Below are 19,535 nucleotides of genomic sequence, written 5' to 3'. Positions count from 1 at the left end.
ACTTGTGACAAGAAGAATGGCAAAGAAATCATTTAAGATCAAGATTAAAAAAGATTGAAGAGTCTTATCTTTGACAACATTTAACCGTTCACTCAAATTATGCGCAGTTGGTTTCAAAATTTATTTTTGGCAGTTGACGACAATTATATCGAACCGTCAAAATACATAATCCACCTGCGAATGGTTGTTACCTTGCAAAAATATTCGTTAAAAAAGGTAAAAAAAATTTTAGGTTCATACAAATTCTCAGATTTGCTGCAAAGGTATTAAAAAGAAAAAAATCATTTTAGGAGATATAAACTATTGAAAATGAGAACTTTTATGAATAGAGGAAAAATGAATTTAAATTAACTGAACCGAAATTATACCAAAAACACAAAATTTGAAAAAAAAAATCAACATTTCTCATTTTTTATGATTGCTTGACATTCGATGATATTCATCGGAAAGAAAAATTCAACTTCATTTTCTTTAATTCTATCTTTAATTTTATCCCACTCTCTTTTCAGAAAAAATTTCTCTGTTGATTGCTTTTCTACACATCTCAGTTTTAAAAACCTGTCAAAAAAGATTCTGCGGTGGTAATAGTGAAAAAAAGAAGATAACTAATTGTAAGTTTAACCAATATTATTGTTCTGCAACCCTTATTGTTTGAGCTAGTTTTCAAAATGGGGTCATTTTTGCCGGCTTTGCTCTTCAATCAATTTTTCTCTCTTTGTCATTGCTTCGTAAAGAAAAAAGAGAAACGTCATTTTGTAACTATAAGAGGCTAGTTTTGATTTCTATTTGAGAACACTAATTTTTTACAGGTTGTAAAGAGAACTCTTAAAAAATTAAACGGAGAACAAGAAAGGTATTTGTTCTCAAAAATGCAACAATTTGGGCATGCTAAAACAGTTTCCAAGAGGATGAAAACCATAATGTGCGTCTAGATGCTCCACAGTGTTTTAAATTTTGTCGGTTTTTTCGATTTTAGTAGACAAATGTTCGCGCTTAACTGTATCTTCAAGCGGGGCACCTAAAAAAACAGGCTATTCTTTATCCCTCCTTTTTAAACCCAGACAAACGTCTTGAAATTTTTGCAGAATTGTGCTATGCTGCCAGACAGTAGGATTTCCCAAAAAGCAGAGCTCACATTAAACCAAATTTGGACACGAACCAAGATCTTTTTCAGAGCCCATAACCCGTTTAAGATCTTTCAACCTAATTTTGTAATCATCGGCTAAGATTCCATCGTCTATGTACCATTCAATGTTTTTGACTGCAAATCATTCTCAAGTACTTGAATTGTCTCTGCAAAAAAGCGAGGGGTTTTGAGGTCCCTCAGCTGCGTCCCCTTTTCAGATGAGATGATTGTATCGCTGTAAATCAGGAAAGTAGGCTTGCTGTAGGCTGAGACTGAAATATCAAAAAGACACACAATGGGTCTTATTGCATGCACATGTTTTAACATAGTTTTGCGGTTCAGGGAATTTAATGCATTTTTATAATCCAACTTAGGCAAAATATGCATTTTAGGAGACGGCTTTTCAATAAAGTTTCGGAAAAGATGGGCCGCGATCTCTGCTCCTTTCCGAAAGCCACATCCAAATTGGCTTTTTTTCAAAGTATTCCTTTCGTTCTTCTGAGAGTTTGGTTCCAGCGCACTTCAGTGTCGCCTATCACAATTGGCCGTAGACCACCATCTTTATCATTTAACGCGATTAATTGAGCTCAAAAGCGGTCTAATTTTCTCTGGGACCATGTTATTTGCAATTACACTCACCAGTTTCGTTAGACTTTTCAAAAACTCCGGCCCAGCGCCTTCATTAGAATTACTCAAGATCTTCCAAAACTTGAGTAGCCAAGCCAAAATGTAATTTTTTGTAAACATCGTACTCGCTGGCTATAAAACTGTCCATATGTTAAAGGATAGGATAGAACTATGCTTCGGATGTTTAGAAAGCAGTTTCTTATAGTTTTTAATATTACACGGTGCAAAGGAATCATCAGAGTTAGCTAAACGTATTTCAGCTTTAAATACGTTTTTTAAAGACCGAGTCGTTTGTATCAGCAGTTGGCAAGGTCAAACTTTTGCATCGTACTTTTTGGTTGATTACAGAACTGATATTGTTATTTTTTACCCGATCTATTGGGTTGACACAAAAAAGACATGATGTCACTAAACAAATCAAACAACTACGACACACGGTTGGGTCTCTGATTGTATCATCAGTATTTTGGTTAAGCTGTTAGCCACAGGTGCATGTGAATCTTTAAGAACTCCTTTCAAAAACTGAGCTTTCGAAACTAAATTAATATTCACAATTGTGCATATATACAGCAACGTGTCTTGATTATTTTTTACACTTCCGATTTTTCTAAAGGTCCTACGGGTTTCAAGCTTAAAATTTGTTAAAACGTTGAAAAACTTTTAAAACTTTTAGTATGAGTCTTTTTCTGTACAAATTTTGAATAGGAGATTTTCGATTTGATCCACAAAATAACGTTGCTCGAATGACAATTTAAAAATTTTTAGGCAAAACATACATTCTGTATTTAATATTTCAGTGTTAGTTCCCTATATTTTTACTCATCTCGCGTATTTAGTTGTGGCTTGCGTCTTCTATGTTGTAGAATTTCTTTGGTCATAAGTTTTTCGCTATCCTGGCACTGATCAATTATCTTATAAATAAAGGCTGCTAGAGCCCCACAGCATTCCACTATATGTTGTTCTGACGGTGAATTGATTTTTTTTATGCTCAGATACTCTCGTGGCCAAATGTTGACTTGTTTGTCCGACATAGGTGGATTTGAATCCGTAATAATTGAGTTAGTAGACCACATGAGACTTCAGATTGCTATCAAAACTAGATTTCAGGGATGGTACTCGTAAACGTAGTTTCTTTTCAATTCTCACAGATTTGTACGTTTTTCCTATTTTTGCTTCAATTGAAGTCTGATTTTGCCTCGATGCTGCAGTAAAAATAATGGTTTAACATCTTTCGCTGGTATTTTTTGTTCCTTCTGTTGTATCTTCGGGACTCCAATTTTCAATTGAAGTTTAATTATGATTTTTTGTAAAGAATCGTTGATAACCTTGGAAGTCCAACTTTCAGGGTTTTGTATTTTTTTTCCTTCAGAGTTTTGTCAAAATTTCACCATGTGCTAGAGCTTCCAAAAACGCGATAAATAGTCCCTTCTAAAATATTCTTCTTATATTAGAGTGGTGCACAGCTACGGAAATTCAGGACAACTCACGTATCGGTTGGTTTCTTGTAGCACTCGCAATTAATTTTTCTACAGCTATTTACATAGAACTTCGTGTCTAAAAACACCATATTACCATTTTCGTCAGGTTTTTCCATTGTGAACTCCAGTTTCCAATGAAGGGGGTTTACATTTCTGAGCAAAATTTCTGGTTCACCATTCAAGGTGCAATTTATATCGTCTACATAGTTTTCGGATAATTGTTTTTCAGTTGCCGATTCACTATTGTACTTTCTCAATCTTCTGTTACTTAGAACAGTACCACACCATTTCGTCCATTTTTGCATAGATTTGATAAGCAATATTTCGGCATTTTGCATGGATCCAATTCTCACATTTCTCACAATTGACTCCTTTTCTTCTATAGGTGACTCTACGGTTGCTTTCAGGGCAAGCCTCAGGATCATTTTTAGGGATCTTAATGATGATTGCTTTCGTTGACTTGATCTAAAGTTCAAATAATTTTTTCTAAAATTTAGCCAGAGTTACTGCAAATGATTTTCCCAATGCTAATCTATCCACCTGCAAAACCATCTGCCACTGCATATAGAACAAATGTTTGCCATAGCTAGCATAAAGAGTGCTTTCAAATTCAATCTTGACATCTCAGTGTCGTGGTCACTAAAATACAGGCGCCTCAAAGCTATTTCAATTGCTTCATTAACAGGGACATTTGTACATAGGCTCTTCACATCCAAAGATACAACGCTCTCACCAGGCCCCAATTTTATGAATTCTTTCCTTCTCTGTGCATCAAGCGTTGACGTCTAAATGTTGGCACCAGTTACTTTATAAAAAAGTGGTGTGAGAAATTTATTCAAATAGTATTTACTACTTCCCGGTATAGACAACACTGGGCGTAAAAGAATTCCATTCTTGTGCATTTTTGCTAGGCCATAAAGTATCCCGGGTTGTGCTCCTCTAAAACGCAACTTTTGAAAAAATTTCGCTTAAAAAAGGGCTCATCATCTTATCAAGCGACGCTCTGTTGATGTCTTTCTCAATCTTCAGGGCAATGTCATAATAATGATAATAAAAATAATAACAAAATTTAGAGTCAGCACACAAGGGAAGGAAGTTTAAGTTTTGTCGAAGAGGTTGTTTCAGTAAAATAAGAGTTCCGCAAAGTGCAAATATGCAAGACCATTTTCATGTGCACACACTTTCAGGATTCAAAACATCGTTGAGGAAATTTGTGTAGATTTCTGTTATCTTCTTTTTTCTGCTTGCGGCTGGTATATAGTTATTACTTTGACCAGCTTTTCAACCAATGAGGTTCACAAGGGTAGACGCCTATTGTCCAAAAATTGCTCTGGTGTGTTTGTCTCGAGAAATTCCTGGTTTTGAAATGTCCTGTATCTCCTGTTCTTGTGTTCCGGTTATGCTGTTTGGTAACTTGTATGAAATTTTGCTATTCAATGTTGTATCTGTCACTGACAATGTCTAGGAATATTAGCAGCACGTGGAGCTCATGATAGAGCGATAGAGGAAAGGTATAAAGACTGCGAAGTCTGCCATCGTTTGTCAGTTGTCCGGTGGATAAGATTCATTTCTTAGCTTTCATCTGGATTGTTTCAATTTTGTTTGTTTGTTCCGTATGAGAAGATTGTTACAATATAGCTCCGAAATTTTTTTCTTAGCTTGCCAGGTTGTTCCTCTTGAAACGTTCATTTTGATGGTGAAGAAAGCTTTCAACGCCTTTTCGCAGAAGAGTTTGCATTTGCTGTCGTTAAGTTTCTTCAAATTCTCATTGCACCATTTCCAGACTTCAGCAGCATTGATTAGCAGCATCGATTTGCATGGTGATGTAGTTGGTGCCAACAATCTCGGCCATATTCGTCAGCTCGGTCTTAGCAATCACCATTACGCATTGAAGCAGGTCATTGATGAAAAGAACGAAAAAAGAGCCCTAGTTCTGAGCCCTGTGGCACTCTACCTTGAACATCGAGCTCAGATCACACTGCATTTTATATTCGTATTCTTTGTTTCCGTCCCTGCAAGGAGCTCTCAATCAGCTCCAGAGCTCCTCCAATTACACCATACTTGTGTAGTTTCGCAGTTAACTTCCCGTGACAAACATTATCAAAGGCTTTTCCAAAGTTCAAATAGATTGTTGCAAGAGTGTCTGCGTCCAGATTATCGGAGAGTGCACTTAGATAGAGAATCATTTGAGTGACTGTTGATTTTTGTTTCGTGAAGCCGTGCTGTTCAGGACGTATAACACTCCCTTGTTTGTCTCCGTCTACGTAAAGTGGAATGATGTTGCTAGTTTTCCAATCGGCTTGAAACCTGTGCTTGTTTGTGATTGTGTTGACTGGAAGAACTTGTTAAAAAGCTCTGCTTTTTGTAAGAAAAATATGGCTCCTTTTCCTTCCAGGTACATTTTGTACGGAAGCAGTATAGATTCTTGGATGCTTTTAAAATACTTCTGCATTTCACAGAATCTACCGTTTTTGAAGACGTTTTTGATTCATCATATGCTCGTTGATTGTCATTCAATTTCTCAGTTACTAAATTTTGCATTAAGGTTAACTTCGTCTGATTGGATTCACTGGGTTTTCTTTGGACTATTTTCTTTTGTGTATTTTTCCTTTTGATGAGATTAGATGTTTCCCTGCTCAGCCATTGAGGAAGACTCACTCTATGTTTGGTTTTCTTCGGAATTTTCTCTTTAAAGATGTTAAATAGCCTCTCATCTCAATGATCTAACATCAAATTCACATTATTGTAATAATATTGCAAGAAAAGGCGGGTTTCAATCTGAGCTTCGGTGTGTTTCCAATCCGCTTTGCTGCTCGAGAAAAAGCTAGACTCTCTTTTTTCTAATATGGGTCTTTCCACTTTGAACCAGTCTGAAGCATTCAACTTCAAATTGAAGGGGTCGTGATCCAAACTGTGCATCTGTTTGATCTTGTTGTACACGCACACATTTAATATAGGGTCGGTGTTGTTCGTAAGGACTATATCCAAATGTTTTTTGTCTCTTTTTATCATTTGCTGGAAATTGTGATTGAACAGGTCTTCAAGGAAGACGGCAACATCATAATGAGACGATGCTAACTGTTGCCAATCTCTGCAACTAAAAATTATGTCGCTCACAAGGAGATTCAAACTCGCTGCTGAATGTGGACCTATCACGTCGAGAGTAGTAAGAAAATCAGACAGAAGAAGAGGTGGGTTTCAGTACTGACTTTGTTTTGGAGCAGTTTAGATACAACATATTATGCAGGAATAATTGCTAAAATCTACTGCAATGACTATGTTATCAGAGAATTTGTGGTTCAAGCTTGTGCCTGAGCTGCTTATCGATGGCAATCAGCGCCCCACCGTGTTCCGTTTGCCAATTATCTGATGGTCTGCCATTTCTGTGAACTATGAAACTGTCCATGAATAAATCGTTGTCAAGTATTTTAGGTACAGGCCAGGTTCCGTTGAGACAAATGATTTTGTTGTGTAGGCAGTCAATTAGAGCGTTTGCAAAGTTCATTCATCTTTGGATGTTCACTATACTTATGACGTTGTACAGAAGAAGATGGACTTTTTATCTTTTTCTTTGTGTCTTGTGGATAGTCAATGGGTCGAAGCGTTACCGCTTATTTCCATTTCCTTCCACTTGCCTTCTATGTTCTGCCTCAGACTTAGTTCTTTGATTCTGAGGGCTCTGGTTATCCCCAGCAATATCAGTTTCTTGAAATTGAGATTAATCAAGAAATTCCGCCAGCTTTTGTGATATTATTGCCTCTTCATCACACAGAATCCCGTGCCCTCATCAATAAGTACATCAACGATATCGTTATCTTTCAAAGATTTTGCCACCTTCACAAGCGAAGGTAAACTGTGAGGAAGCTCAATTTTTGGTTACGTTTTTCAGTTCAGTTTGCAAAGCCAGTTAAATAATTTTACCAGAATTCCAAGTGGATGGTAGCATCCACTTGGAAGATACTTTTTTCACAATTGACGACGTATAAAATTCACTAAGCAGGATTCCCGACGAGTCATCAGTGGGCATGGACTCAATTTCTTATTTTGCACTCACAGAGTGCGCTCGACAATTGTCACCATTGATTTTTGAATATATCTTGCGAATTACTAAAACTCGACAGTGGCCTTCTCAGTGGAAAACGTCAATCATTACTCCGCTTTACAAATCTGGGTCAACATCCGATGTGTCAAAATACAGACGGATCAGCATCCTACCTAAATCGTCGATTGTTTATGAGCGTTCAATATTCAACTTCAATTACTACAGAGTCTGTTCCAAAATAAAACGTGAACAGCACGGGCTCATGAAACAACGTAGCACGGTCACTCATCTCCTTTTGTACTTGGAAAAAGTTTAAGCTGCTAAAGATACAACTCAAGATTGCTTGACTGTATATTTTGATGTGAAAAAAGCTTTTGACTCATTCTCGCACGCGCTACTATTACATCAATTATCCTCTCTTCGTTTTGATCACAATATCCTTACGCTCTTTTTATCATATCTCATTGATCAAAAGCAATTAGTTAACGTTGACGGATGTTTTTCAAGTGAAGTACTGGTAACGTCAGGAATTCCTCAAGGTAGCGTGCGGGGTCCACTTCTCTTTATCATTTTTATTAACGATGTTAGAGACTCAGTACGATATTCTGAATATTTTTTCTATTGCGATGATCTTAAACTGTTTTCTGTTTCCTCAATCGACAAAAATTCAAAATGATAAAGACAACGTATCCTCCTGGTCAATTTCAAACGAATTGGTTTTCATCCAGACAAGTGTAAATTTTTGTCTTTTAGTCAAAAATACAACAATGCTGACCTGTATTTGAATGGGTTGCGCTTGAAACATGTTGATTCAATTGTAGATTTGGGCATCACTGTAAACAGTTCATTGTGTTTGGATAAGCATGTTGACCTCAACATTGCAATGTCTACAAAGGTTTTAATTTTTTTGAAACGTAGGGTTCCATTCGGAATTTATGTGTCTAGAAGAAAATTTTAAATAGGTCGATGGTGTCCTCGATTTTGGAGTACGGTTCGCTTGCGTGGTATCCTTCAGTTTCGGCATTCGAAAGTTGGAAAAGTAGGTTCAACGCCGCTGTCTCAAATGGGTTCTGAATTGTAAAATCTTACCTTGAGAGTTTGAAAATTTTGGACATATTGCCGGTTTCTTTTCAGCTAATACGAACAAATGATATTTCTATTGAAATTAGCAAATGGTTTTATTGAGTCCATTCTCAATGCAACTTTTATCTGCTCGACATCAAGAACCCATCAGTTTGGACATTTTGAAATCTCAAAAAACAAGAAATATAAGACTTATGAGCACTTTTTCAATCGTTCTCAACGAGCCGCAAATCATCTGATGCGAATGAAGATTATCGACTTTGACATGTCTAAACGTCAGTTTACGTATGCAATTGACCAGTTTTTACGCACTCGAAGTGAATACTTTGACCGGGAAAACTCGTTCTTTTTATGTGAAATGCTGTTGCTCTTTTTGCAGGACATAGTCTTAATTTAATCACCTTTTGATCTGTAAAAGTTGTTTCAGCCTTCTTTGTACACTCTTATTTTCTTCCCTAAAAATGAATTGAGCCTTTTACTACGACTACTACTACCACTACTTCTAGAGTGTAAACTGATGGCTTCATATTTTTTGCAAATTATTTTCTGGGTTTGTTAAAATAGATTTTTCTTGAACCTGATTGGTCTTTTTTGTATTGGAGATAAACTTTATTTGTATTGAATTCAGAAATAAATTAACTTGCTGCCCAAAATCTACCGATGCCCCTTAAGGGAGGGGACTGGCTCTTCGAATTGCGTTTGATAGCTTTCATTGAAAGGAGGAAAGTATATAACTCTGTTATCCTATTGGAACGGTTAAATGAAATACGTTTTTAGTTTTACTGTCATGAAGCGGAAGAGTTCAAATGGTCTTGTTGAAGTTGTTAAAAAGTCAAGAAATAATCTCAAGCAGCATGCTTCTGACATTAAAGACGACCAGAATGGAACAATTTCCGATTCCAGTGATCAAGGTGAGACTACTACCGACAACTCCCTCAGCAAAAGTGATGATGTCGTCCGTAACGATGATCCTATGATGTTGAAATTTTTCCGAACAGCATTGTCTGTTTCGGAAACGGAAAATTTTAACAGAGCTGACAAAAAAGAATTTGTTGATTTCTCTGAAAGCGATGAATCAACTGAGAACCAAAATTACGTTCTGAAAAGATTACAAAGCATGTACCTGCTGCTCTATGAGCAAATGGGTTCTACAGAGCTGTCAATCTTTGACGTTTGTCGTTCCTACAAAGATTTTGTGTTGCCCTCTTTGAGTTCTCGCAACTATGAGTTCGCTCATCGATCTATTGCACTGCATATTTTGAACCATGTATTGAAAACTCGAACTCTAGTTCTTAGACACAATAAAGAGTTGCAAATGTACGACCAGCAAGGCACCGAGTATCAGCCGGATGACTACAGAGACCAGTGCATAACCCGACCGTCGTGTCTAATTTTGACGCCTTTCAGAAATTCCGCATATAATATTGTCAAAATTATTATGAGTTTGTTCGAAGATTCGAAAAAACATAAAATAACAAAAAAGAAGCGATTTGAGGAGGATTTCGGTCCAAAGGGTTTTGAGCCCATAAGCGAATATCGTCCGCAGGATTACTTAGATATGATGAACGGCAATATTGATGACGATTTTAAAATTGGTTTATCTATCTCGCCAAAGCAAATCAGAATGTACAGTCATTTCTATCGTGCGGATGTGATTGTTGCATCACCCTTAGGACTTTTTCAAATTGTGGGTGACGCAAGAGACAAGAAACGAGAGCATGACTTTCTTTCGGGAATTCAAGTTGTGTGTCTGGACCAGGCAGATGTTTTCCTTATGCAAAATTGGTCGCATGTCAATACCATATTTGAAAGCTTGAACGTGAAGCCCTCAGCTGCCCACGAAGTTAACTTCGCGCGTGTACACGAATGGTGTTTGGATGAGCAGATGAGATATTTTCGACAAACAATCATAACGTCGCGATTTAAAGCACCAGAGTTTAATTCCATTGTCAACAAGTTCTGCCACAATTTTTCTGGCCTGGTCGAGTTAAGAACTCCGACGATTACAGAAGGCGAGTTGAACCGAGTCGTCAACCAGCTCGTTCACGTATTTCGTCGATTTCCTGTGGCTTCATGCGCAGAACAAGATACCGCCCGATTCGAGTTTTTCACGAATCAGATATTAAAGGAATTACGTGATCTGCCCAAATGTAAAATTGTTCTTTTCATCTCGGATTACTTCGACTTCGTCAAGATACGAAATTATTTGAGGAGAAATAAGTACAACTTTGTTCCCATTTCGGAATACGATACGTATCAAAAGGCTCGAGATAAGATGAAGAAATTTCGTAGAGGGGAAATTAAATTCCTACTGATAACTGAGCGATTTCACTTTTTCAATCGGTTGTTCATAAAAGGCATTGAGCGCTTATTTTTCTACCAATTGCCGAGATATGCCCACTTTTACTCCGAATTGTGTAATATGATAGGCATTGGGAATGAAAAAGACTCAGTTGAATTGTCATGTAGTGCTATCTTTTGTAAGTATGACTGTTTACGTTTATTGCCCATTGTAAATGAAGAAAACTGTCGAAAAATATTAAATACGGAAAATTTGACCCATATGTTTATAACTGGTGAAAAATGAGATTGTGCTTTGTAGTTTACAGCTGAAATAATTGTTTACTGGTTAAATCACATTTCATTACTATTTTCCCCGAAGAAGAGCGAAATACAAAAGTTTAATGAAAGTTTTTTGAATGAAGTAACATTTTGTTTATGAAATTCCTAACTTGAACCGTCTGCTGTTAGATAATTTAGGTAATTGTTTTCTGAGCTTGTCTTAAGTTAATAAGAATTTGTTTCTAAACTGTTTTTATTTGCTCTCAAACGAAGTTTATAGCATTTATAATAATTAATTGCTCTCAAACGAAGTTTGTAGCACTTATATTAGTCCTATCGGTCTTTTTTCTGCGATTTTTCGCTTGACCGATTTTTTTGTCTGACCCATTTGGCTTTTCGTCTTCAAAAACTGGATAAACAGCTAGCGCCCAGCGGGCATTAAGTGCTCTTAGAGCCTATCAGCTCAGTCTCCAAGTATGAGATTCACAGAAACTGTTTTGGAGACTTATACTTATGGTGTGAAGGGCGGTTCTTAGAAGTTGACACCCACACACACACAACACCCCCCATCAGCCCCTCTCACTTCAACACGCCCCCTCCCCCATTCCCCACCCCTGCACATCGTTCAGGCCGTAAGAGCCCCGTGCAGTCAAAATCCACTCCCACCCCCCACTTGCCCCCCATCAACTCCCGGGTGCACCCCCTTACACCTTTAATAAAGCTAGCCGCACTAAACCGTGGCTGGCTACTGCCAAAGCCAACCGCTAGCCGGTCGTTTGAGAGCAATTCGCCCGACGTTACTCGGTTATGTTCCTTCTTGTTTTGTATGCAATTTTTCCTACTTCCATTTTTTCGTCCAATCGTGTTTACGTCTAACTATTTTACTTTCCAAAAATCGGATTGAGAAGAAAAAGTCAGGAGTTAGAGCCTTAGTTAGGGCTCACTAGTTTCTGAGAAAACTGTCTTAAGTAAACTGGTTGTCCGCTCGTAGTTGACGCGTAGAGGCGTTCATACTTGAACCATTCTTGATTGACCTGTGCAAAGACTAGAGGTAGCTAACTGGCTGCACTCAATACAATCAGTCCAACTCAGACTGCACAGAATAATCCGCCTTCCTTGCCCCCTTTCCCCAATGTTTTCGGTGCCGCTCCTGCCCTCCCCCTAACCCGGGGACCGCATGTCATTCACCATGGCTTTGATGCAGAAAATTCGCCTCACCACAAGCAAGTTGTGGATAGGCAGTCACACTACTACTAATATATCTATTTTTATTTCGATACAAATGCAACTCAGCTACCAGTTAAAAACGACAGTAAGCGCCGGTATCCCGCCAAAATTACCTGCAAATTGCAGCTCTGTACGACAGCTACAACAACACCACTCCTCCACCATGCTCAAAGCTAGCTACTGACGAAGCCAACCGCTCGCCAGTTGTTTGAGCAATTCGCCCGACTGTAGTGTTTGTTGTCTGAAACACTTCTAATCGACTTTTTTCGATCGAATTGTTTTAGATGAAATTGATAAAAAATACTTCATTAAGCAACTCAAATCAGGTTACCGGCAATAATGTTTGTCAGTGTTTTTTTAAAAATCGAGTACCCGTTTAACTGATTAATTGCTCTTGAACGAAGTTCATAGCAATTATTGTAAACGTTTGTGTCTTTTTTATGCAAATTTTTCGCTTGAAAATTTTGACTTTTCGAGTGACTTATACGTCCTTGACTTTTTGCGTTTCGCGTGATCTAAAATTCTCTCTCAATCACAATTTCAAGCAGCTGAACTCAATTGGCGGCATTTTAATACCAAAAGTCAAATGAAAAGTGTTTTTCTTTTATTACTTTAAATTACTTTAAATCTGAATGGTGGTATTAGTTAACCTCTAATGTCGTTATTTGAAGCCCACTATTGAACTTCTATGTCCCATTTAGACTCCCTTCCCTCCCCCCCCCCCCGCCCGACTGAAGCAGGTTGTAATTGATTAGAGCTCCCACTAGTCGTTCGAGAGTAATTCTTCGGACGTTTAGTCGGTTATGTTTTGTTTTCGTTCTTTTATTTTTGATATATGACTTCTTGAAATTTGGTTAATTTATTTTCGCATTAACTGTATAGCAATTGCACATGTTTTAATGCATCAGTTAATTTCAAGAAGTGAAGTCGAAAGTGCCCGAAGCACAGTTTCATTTCTCATTCTAGGTCTATTTAGTTGTTCGACAAGGAGAGGCTCGTAGGCTTTCTACATCTTCAGCCTCGTAGAGTGTCGAGTGACGCAGAGTTTTATCCCCTTTTAACTGTAATTAAAGAAGATTGCAACACAGTGCTTGCCCATTTTGTAAAAAGCATTTAGTCTGTAACATAATGGGTTACAAACAGCCGAAATTGTTCTTACTTACGACGCTATGTGTCTACACTCTGAAATCGCACCTTCCAAAAGCTCCTCCACGACTTCAATGCATCAGTGCATGTCTGTCTCATCAGCATGAGAGTTGTTGTATTTGGAGTTATTGCCATTGTTTGTCAGTTCAGGCAAATGCGTGGGCTCACCGAACTGCTCTGCTGTACTCGCAATTTTGACGCCTTGCGTTAGAAAAATAAACGTCTCAGGAATAAAAGAATTTTTACAGTCGAACTTTGATGTTTGCTGAAATTAATTATTAGATCAGAATTATCAGATCAGATTTGAAATGCAAAGGGATCCAAAATTTCCCGTTTAATGAAAGGAAAATCAAGAAACGATGGCAATCGTTAAGACCATGGGTCCCAAGACCAAATGTAGTTACAATTTCCTTTGAAATCTATTGACTTTTGAAATCTATTCCTGAAGAAGTGATAGAATGTGAAAATGTAAATTCTTTCAAAGCAAGACTGGACAAATTCTGGGAAAACGAAACGTTTAAATTTGACCCAGAAAAACATCTAACGTCCAGTAGACACATGTAGCAAAAGAAGTTGCGAGGAAAACAAGAGCTGTGAAAAGAGGACTACCTGCTCACAGAAAAGAATTGATGATGATGATGAACTTTATGGTACCAAGGGCTACGTATAGCACAATTTGTGCTCTTTAAGCGTTATTTTTGCTCAAAACGTTCGTTCTAAGCCGGGGCGTGAATAAAAGCGTGAAATTTGAATGGTTAGGTGAGTTTTCATTCGCGTTGTCTCTGCTTACACAGAAAAGATGGTTGTCTTTTATTGTTTGCCAAGCTGTTGCGATTTGAGTTTTTGAGCAGTTTTTGAGTTTATAAGCAACCACTTATTAATTTTTGGCGTGAAATACAATCAGATGAGTGGAAATTTTTTGTGAGATGTCTAAATAAGCTAAAGAGTCGAGTTTATAGGGATGTTTTGAAAAATTACGCAAAAAATACATTTTTCAAAGCCTTATTTTTTAAGTGATGATGCTTCTATGAATAAATAATATTGTCAGCAAATTTTTTAACGAGAAAGGCGGGAGTTACCGAAATGGTTAGTATAAAATCTCGATCTGAATCCATTAGAACGTTTATGAGCACAGTTACCAAAATAAAGTTCTTAGGGAAATTTTGAAACCTGTGTGAAAGCCATACAAATCGTCCAGTTGATACTTAAAATGCTAAAAAGGTAATGAGTCGTTAGTAGAGAATTGTTTTGAACTCAGAATGTTGTATTACTTGATGACTGTGGGTTTTTTTGAAATTCGTTAGGTGTACGTAGCTTTTTAGTACTATAGTGTAATTCTAAGTCTGGTGGTAGCATTACCATTAAAGCACTTTAAGTTCAGGATGGCAAAATTCAATATCATTTAATTTTTGTTGCAAAGATTTAACTCATTGCCCATGAACAAAATATTGATCTCCTCGGCAAATGTCTTTTTTGCGAGCAATAAAGTACGATACGCTTTTTATTTCTCAAATCAAGCAAAAAACTTTTGAACCAAATAGTACGTTAAAATTTCGGCTACTTTTGATGCCCACTTTAGTGGGGGAGGAACTATGTGATCAACTGGTTTTTGTGTTTAGTCAATTTTGTCAATTTTCGCCGATCGATTTATTTATCGTACAGAGATGTTAGTTAAGAAGATTTTTTCGAATTTCCGAGGAGTTACAAGGTTTAAAGTTTTGTGAAAGTTTGACTCACTTCCGTTGTTTTGTTCACATTTTCGTAAATTTTCTCAGAAATATGATAAAAATGTTAATGATAGTGTTATTGGTTTCACTTTTGAAGATGTGAGAAAGTTTTTTGGGTAAATTTTTGAAAATTCAGCTTTCTTTCATTTCTGAAAAATGGCAGCCATTATTCTTCTTTAGCTCACTTTTGCCAACTTAACCGGTAGAAATAAAAACTGCGGAAAGAATATTCAGTTACTCAGATGATCGCTCTTTCTACCTCCAGTTCGAAATGTTTTATAATTAACAATTTGGCGGTCTTTCGATAATTTAAATCGATATTTATCAAAAAATGGATCTTTTTTTCAAAACTCTGATTTTTGGACATTTTCCGTTTTGTGGTTATCTTTTTACAGTCTTGTCACATTGTCAAATTAATGAGATTTACATAATATATTAATGGCGTTGAAACAAAGTGCAAGAGCAATTGATAATTTTTAATGTTTATAGTGCATAGAATTTTAACGGCTTCCACGCAGTTTTCTCTCAAAATTTAATTGTCTTTTCGATTTTTGCCTGTCTTTGTTCTCGTTGTAGTAGTATGACATTCTGGACTATGATAGGTCTCAATGGCTTGCTATGGAGGTATTAATCAAGCTGTTTAACGATTTTAGTTGATAGCTAATTGTTTTAATGACTTTGAAGTTAATTTTCAACAAGTATGAAGGCGTTTTTTATCTTTGCCCTTTTTTGTTTTTTGTCTAATTTTTAATTAGTCTCATTAAAGGCAGGTCTCTTGTCTTTTCCGATGAAGTACAGGTGAACTTTTTGTATTTAAGGTTTTATCTGATTGTATTTTGACTTGGTTACTAAGTTTTTTTTAAAAAAATGAAGGAAATGAGTTTTGGTCGTAATTTAATGCCTTTTTGTTTTATTTGGTTTAGCTGTTTTTCTTGTCACTTAGTCTTGGCTAAGAATAGTTTATCAGTCTAGAAGACTAATAAAGTATTTTTTATTAATAATAAAGTTTTTTAAAGTGCCTTTATTAGTCTGGAGTGTGATGTAATCTGATTATTTATGACACGTCGACTCAAGCTAATTGCGTCAACAAAGTTTCTAGAACATTCTATAGATTCAAATTTCTGATGCTATTAGTTCTGAATTTATTGCTGTTTATTCAAAATTGAGTGCGCATGAGAGATTCTGCAGAACAAAATTGATTTTGCAGAATCTAAATTTGACGACAGAAGACAGACTGTATTAGCGTTGAGTTACTCTCTATCGTAGCGTTTATCGTCACAAACGGAAAACATCCGAGAAAAGATATACAAAAGATTTTTACATAGTTCATTTTTATTTGTGTAATAAGTTCTATATCTTCAGAATTGTATGCGCGAAAATTAATAAAAATAATTGAAGAAAACACGTTTAAAACACTTCGTATTCAACCATGGTTTTGGCGGAGTTGGGCAGGAAGATTACAGGTGCTCTGAAGAGTCTGAACAGTGCAACTGTGATCGACGAGAAAGCATTCCAGGACACTCTCAATGCAGTATGCAGGGCTCTGCTGGAGAGTGATGTTAATGTCAAACTAGTTCAACAGTTGAGAACAAATGTGAAGGCACAGATTGATATTGAGAACATGGCCAGTGGGTTGAACAAAAGGCGTATGATCCAGGCTGCTGTCTTCAAAGAACTTGTCAAGGTTAGACATTTACTCTTCATTTTTAATGTCTACGGGCAGTCATATCCTGCAAACCACCCCCCCCCCCCCCCCCCCGCGCGCGGATGTATATATAGTTAGAAATAATTAGAAGGCTATACCAAACCAAAAGATCATAGGTGCAAAGGTCGCATTATGCTGTTCAACAAGGCTTTGAAACAAAAAAAACTTTGCTCAAAGTGTGGTTTGGACAGTCTCGTTTTTTGCTGCAAAATGGTCATAATTCCATAAATTGTCAAGGTCAAATATTGCTGCCGGGTGAACATTTTGCTTTGATGGTGACCTTAGTTTACACCTCGACTAAGATCTCTTCAACTCTTTTGTATGTTGTATTAACCCATTTTTTCCAACGCATTACAAATTCTGACTTTGCATGTTCTTTCATTTTCATGTTAAGAAAGAGTTATAGCTATGTGGTCGTTTCTCTTTCACGAGTTTATTTGACACGAAGCTTGCCGTCTGAATAGTTTTAGTAGCATCTTATTAACTGTTGATTTTAAATTTATAAATAGTTTTTTGTAGCTTGTGGACCCGGGAGATTACTCATGGACTCCCACAAAAGGCAAACCAAACATCATCATGTTTGTGGGTCTGCAGGGGAGTGGGAAGACCACAACATGCACGAAGCTAGCCTACTTTTATCAGAGGAAGGGCTTCAGAACCTGTCTGGTCTGTGCTGACACTTTCAGAGCCGGAGCTTTTGACCAGCTGAAGCAAAACGCGACGAAAGCTAGAATTCCATTTTACGGCAATCAAGTCGAAACAGATCCTGCTGTAATTGCCAAAGAAGGCGTTGACCGATTTAAAGAAGAGAACTTTGAAATTATAATTGTGGATACAAGTGGTCGACACAAACAACAGGAGTCGCTTTTTGAAGAAATGTTGCAGGTCAATAATGCTGTGAACCCTGATCAAGTCATATTTGTAATGGACGCGTCTATTGGTCAAGCTTGCGAAGCTCAAGCTGCTGCATTTAAAAAACACGTCAATATCGGATCTGTAATCATTACAAAGCTGGACGGCCATGCTAAAGGCGGTGGTGCTTTATCGGCTGTAGCGGCCACTAAATCGCCCATTGTTTTTATTGGAACAGGAGAACATATCGACGATCTGGAACCGTTCAAAACCCAGGCGTTTATCCAGAAGCTCCTGGGAATGGGTGACTTGAACTCATTGTTTGAAAAGGTCACGGAGCTGAAACTTGACGATAACGAGGAATTAATGCAAAAACTGCACAAGGGGCAATTTACTCTGCGTGACATGTACGAGCAGTTTCAGAACATTATGAAAATGGGACCGTTCGGTCAGATCATGAACATGATTCCGGGATTCAGTCAAGATTTCATGAACAAATCCACAGAACAGGAATCGATGGCAAGGTTGAAGAAAATGATGACAATCATGGATAGCATGAATGACCAGGAACTGGACAGTTTGGAAGGTGCCAAGATCTTTTCCAGACAGCCGGGACGAGTTGCAAGAGTCGCCAAAGGAGCTGGCGTCTCAAACCGTGACGTGCAAGAGTTACTCACACAATATGGCAAATTTGCTCAAATGGTGCGTAAGATGGGTGGAATTAAGGGACTGTTTGGAAAGAATGGAGATATAAATCCCAAGAATTTGAATCAGGGCCAGATGAACAAACTGAACACAGAAATGGCGCGAATGATGGACCCGAGGGTGCTCCAGAAGATGGGAGGAATGGGGGGACTCCAGAACATGATGAAACAATTTTCCCAGAGCCAAAAAGGAGGACAAGGACCAGGAGGTCCAAACTTTGGGTTCATGTGATTTGTCGATTACGTAAATGAAGAATGAGCGGAATTGCCATAATAAAAAATTGATTTTGCTGGAATTTTTATTTGTTGAATGAGAAACAGTACTGGGTTTTCTTTATATTATTATTGCAATTGGTACTAGAATAGTCGCGTTAGATTCAAGTCAGAAAACCAATTTACCACGGCAACTAAACAGTTTTTTTCTTTGCATAGCTTAACTGGTGGTTGTTATATCTTATGTAGTTTTATGAAAACGCTCCATATCTAAATGATATTTCTAATTCAGTGTTTATGTATGTCTTTGCTTACTAGTCAAGCTAATAGATTAACGAGAAGGCGAGAATGATACTGAGAGTGGCACAGAAGGTTCTCACAAGCGAATGGGAGTTCGTGAAGTGGTAGTTTTCAAGCTATCTAGAAACTCGTTAGTTCAAGTGAATGAGGTTTAATTTATCAGGATATCAATAATTAAGGACGGCGTGCCTCAAGGATCCATCCTGGGCCATTGCTGTGTGCACTTAATGTAAACAATCTGCCGGATCATTGCAGATTTTTTGATGTTTTCATGTTTGAGGAGCATACCAATCTTTTGTACAGTTCACAGTTTTTCGATAACAGAGCTATTACTTCTGATATACAAATGCTAGTGTGTTGGCTAAATAATAATATTCTGAAGCTGAAGGTGAAAAAGTCGCAACTTATGTGGTTTGTGAACAAAAACTCAAAAGTATTTGACAATTTGCAAATGAAATATTAGCAAATTGTCAAATATCTGGGTGTGACATTAGATTGAGGCTTCACCACGTTAGTCAAGTCAGTGGTGTTGTTAGTAAGACGTCTCATGTCTTTGTGTTTATGAGCATACGCAAGGCTGCAAATAAAAGTCTAACACTACAAGTCATACATTCAATCACTTATATCATACTGTTTGTTAATATATAGTTCAACAAGTGCATCTGTCCCTGAGCCGATTTTTAAAGTGCAAAAAATGCTTACAATATTAAATTTTAAATGTCCAGTGATATATCTACTCAGGT

At 37.3% G+C, this 19,535-nt stretch overlaps 3 protein-coding genes across 3 annotated transcripts in view; all 3 read left to right on the top strand.

Annotated features, from left to right (window-relative positions):
* The window catches only part of LOC142343277 (ovarian-specific serine/threonine-protein kinase Lok-like), a 413,485-nt gene that overhangs the window by 286,108 nt on the left and 107,842 nt on the right, over positions 1–19,535 (top strand). The gene's annotated exons all lie outside the window — the stretch shown is intronic.
* On the top strand, positions 9,112–11,165 carry LOC142342475 (U3 small nucleolar RNA-associated protein 25 homolog). Its single transcript, XM_075393813.1, has one exon. It carries the CDS (start codon positions 9,117–9,119, stop codon positions 10,941–10,943), a length of 1,827 nt encoding a protein of 608 aa, XP_075249928.1. The 5' UTR covers positions 9,112–9,116; the 3' UTR covers positions 10,944–11,165.
* On the top strand, positions 16,278–18,797 carry LOC142343276 (signal recognition particle subunit SRP54-like). Its single transcript, XM_075395066.1, has 2 exons — positions 16,278–16,702; positions 17,243–18,797. The coding sequence occupies exons 1-2, from the start codon at positions 16,448–16,450 to the stop codon at positions 18,509–18,511; spliced, it is 1,524 nt and encodes a 507-aa protein (XP_075251181.1). The 5' UTR covers positions 16,278–16,447; the 3' UTR covers positions 18,512–18,797.

The sequence above is a fragment of the Convolutriloba macropyga genome, chromosome 7, assembly GCF_964194025.1.
Source record: "Convolutriloba macropyga chromosome 7, txConMacr16.3, whole genome shotgun sequence".
NCBI lineage: Eukaryota > Metazoa > Xenacoelomorpha > Acoela > Convolutidae > Convolutriloba > Convolutriloba macropyga.
Note: the sequence above shows the minus strand (reverse complement) of the source record. Positions and strands in the feature narration are given on the sequence as shown.

Coding starts and splice junctions, on each gene's coding strand:
- LOC142342475 (XM_075393813.1), top strand. CDS start 9,117: ATGAAATACGTTTTTAGTTTTACTGTCATGAAGCGGAAGAGTTCAAAT.
- LOC142343276 (XM_075395066.1), top strand. CDS start 16,448: ATGGTTTTGGCGGAGTTGGGCAGGAAGATTACAGGTGCTCTGAAGAGT. Junction 16,703..17,242: donor TCTTCAAAGAACTTGTCAAG/GTTAGACATTTA, acceptor AGTTTTTTGTAG/CTTGTGGACCCGGGAGATTA.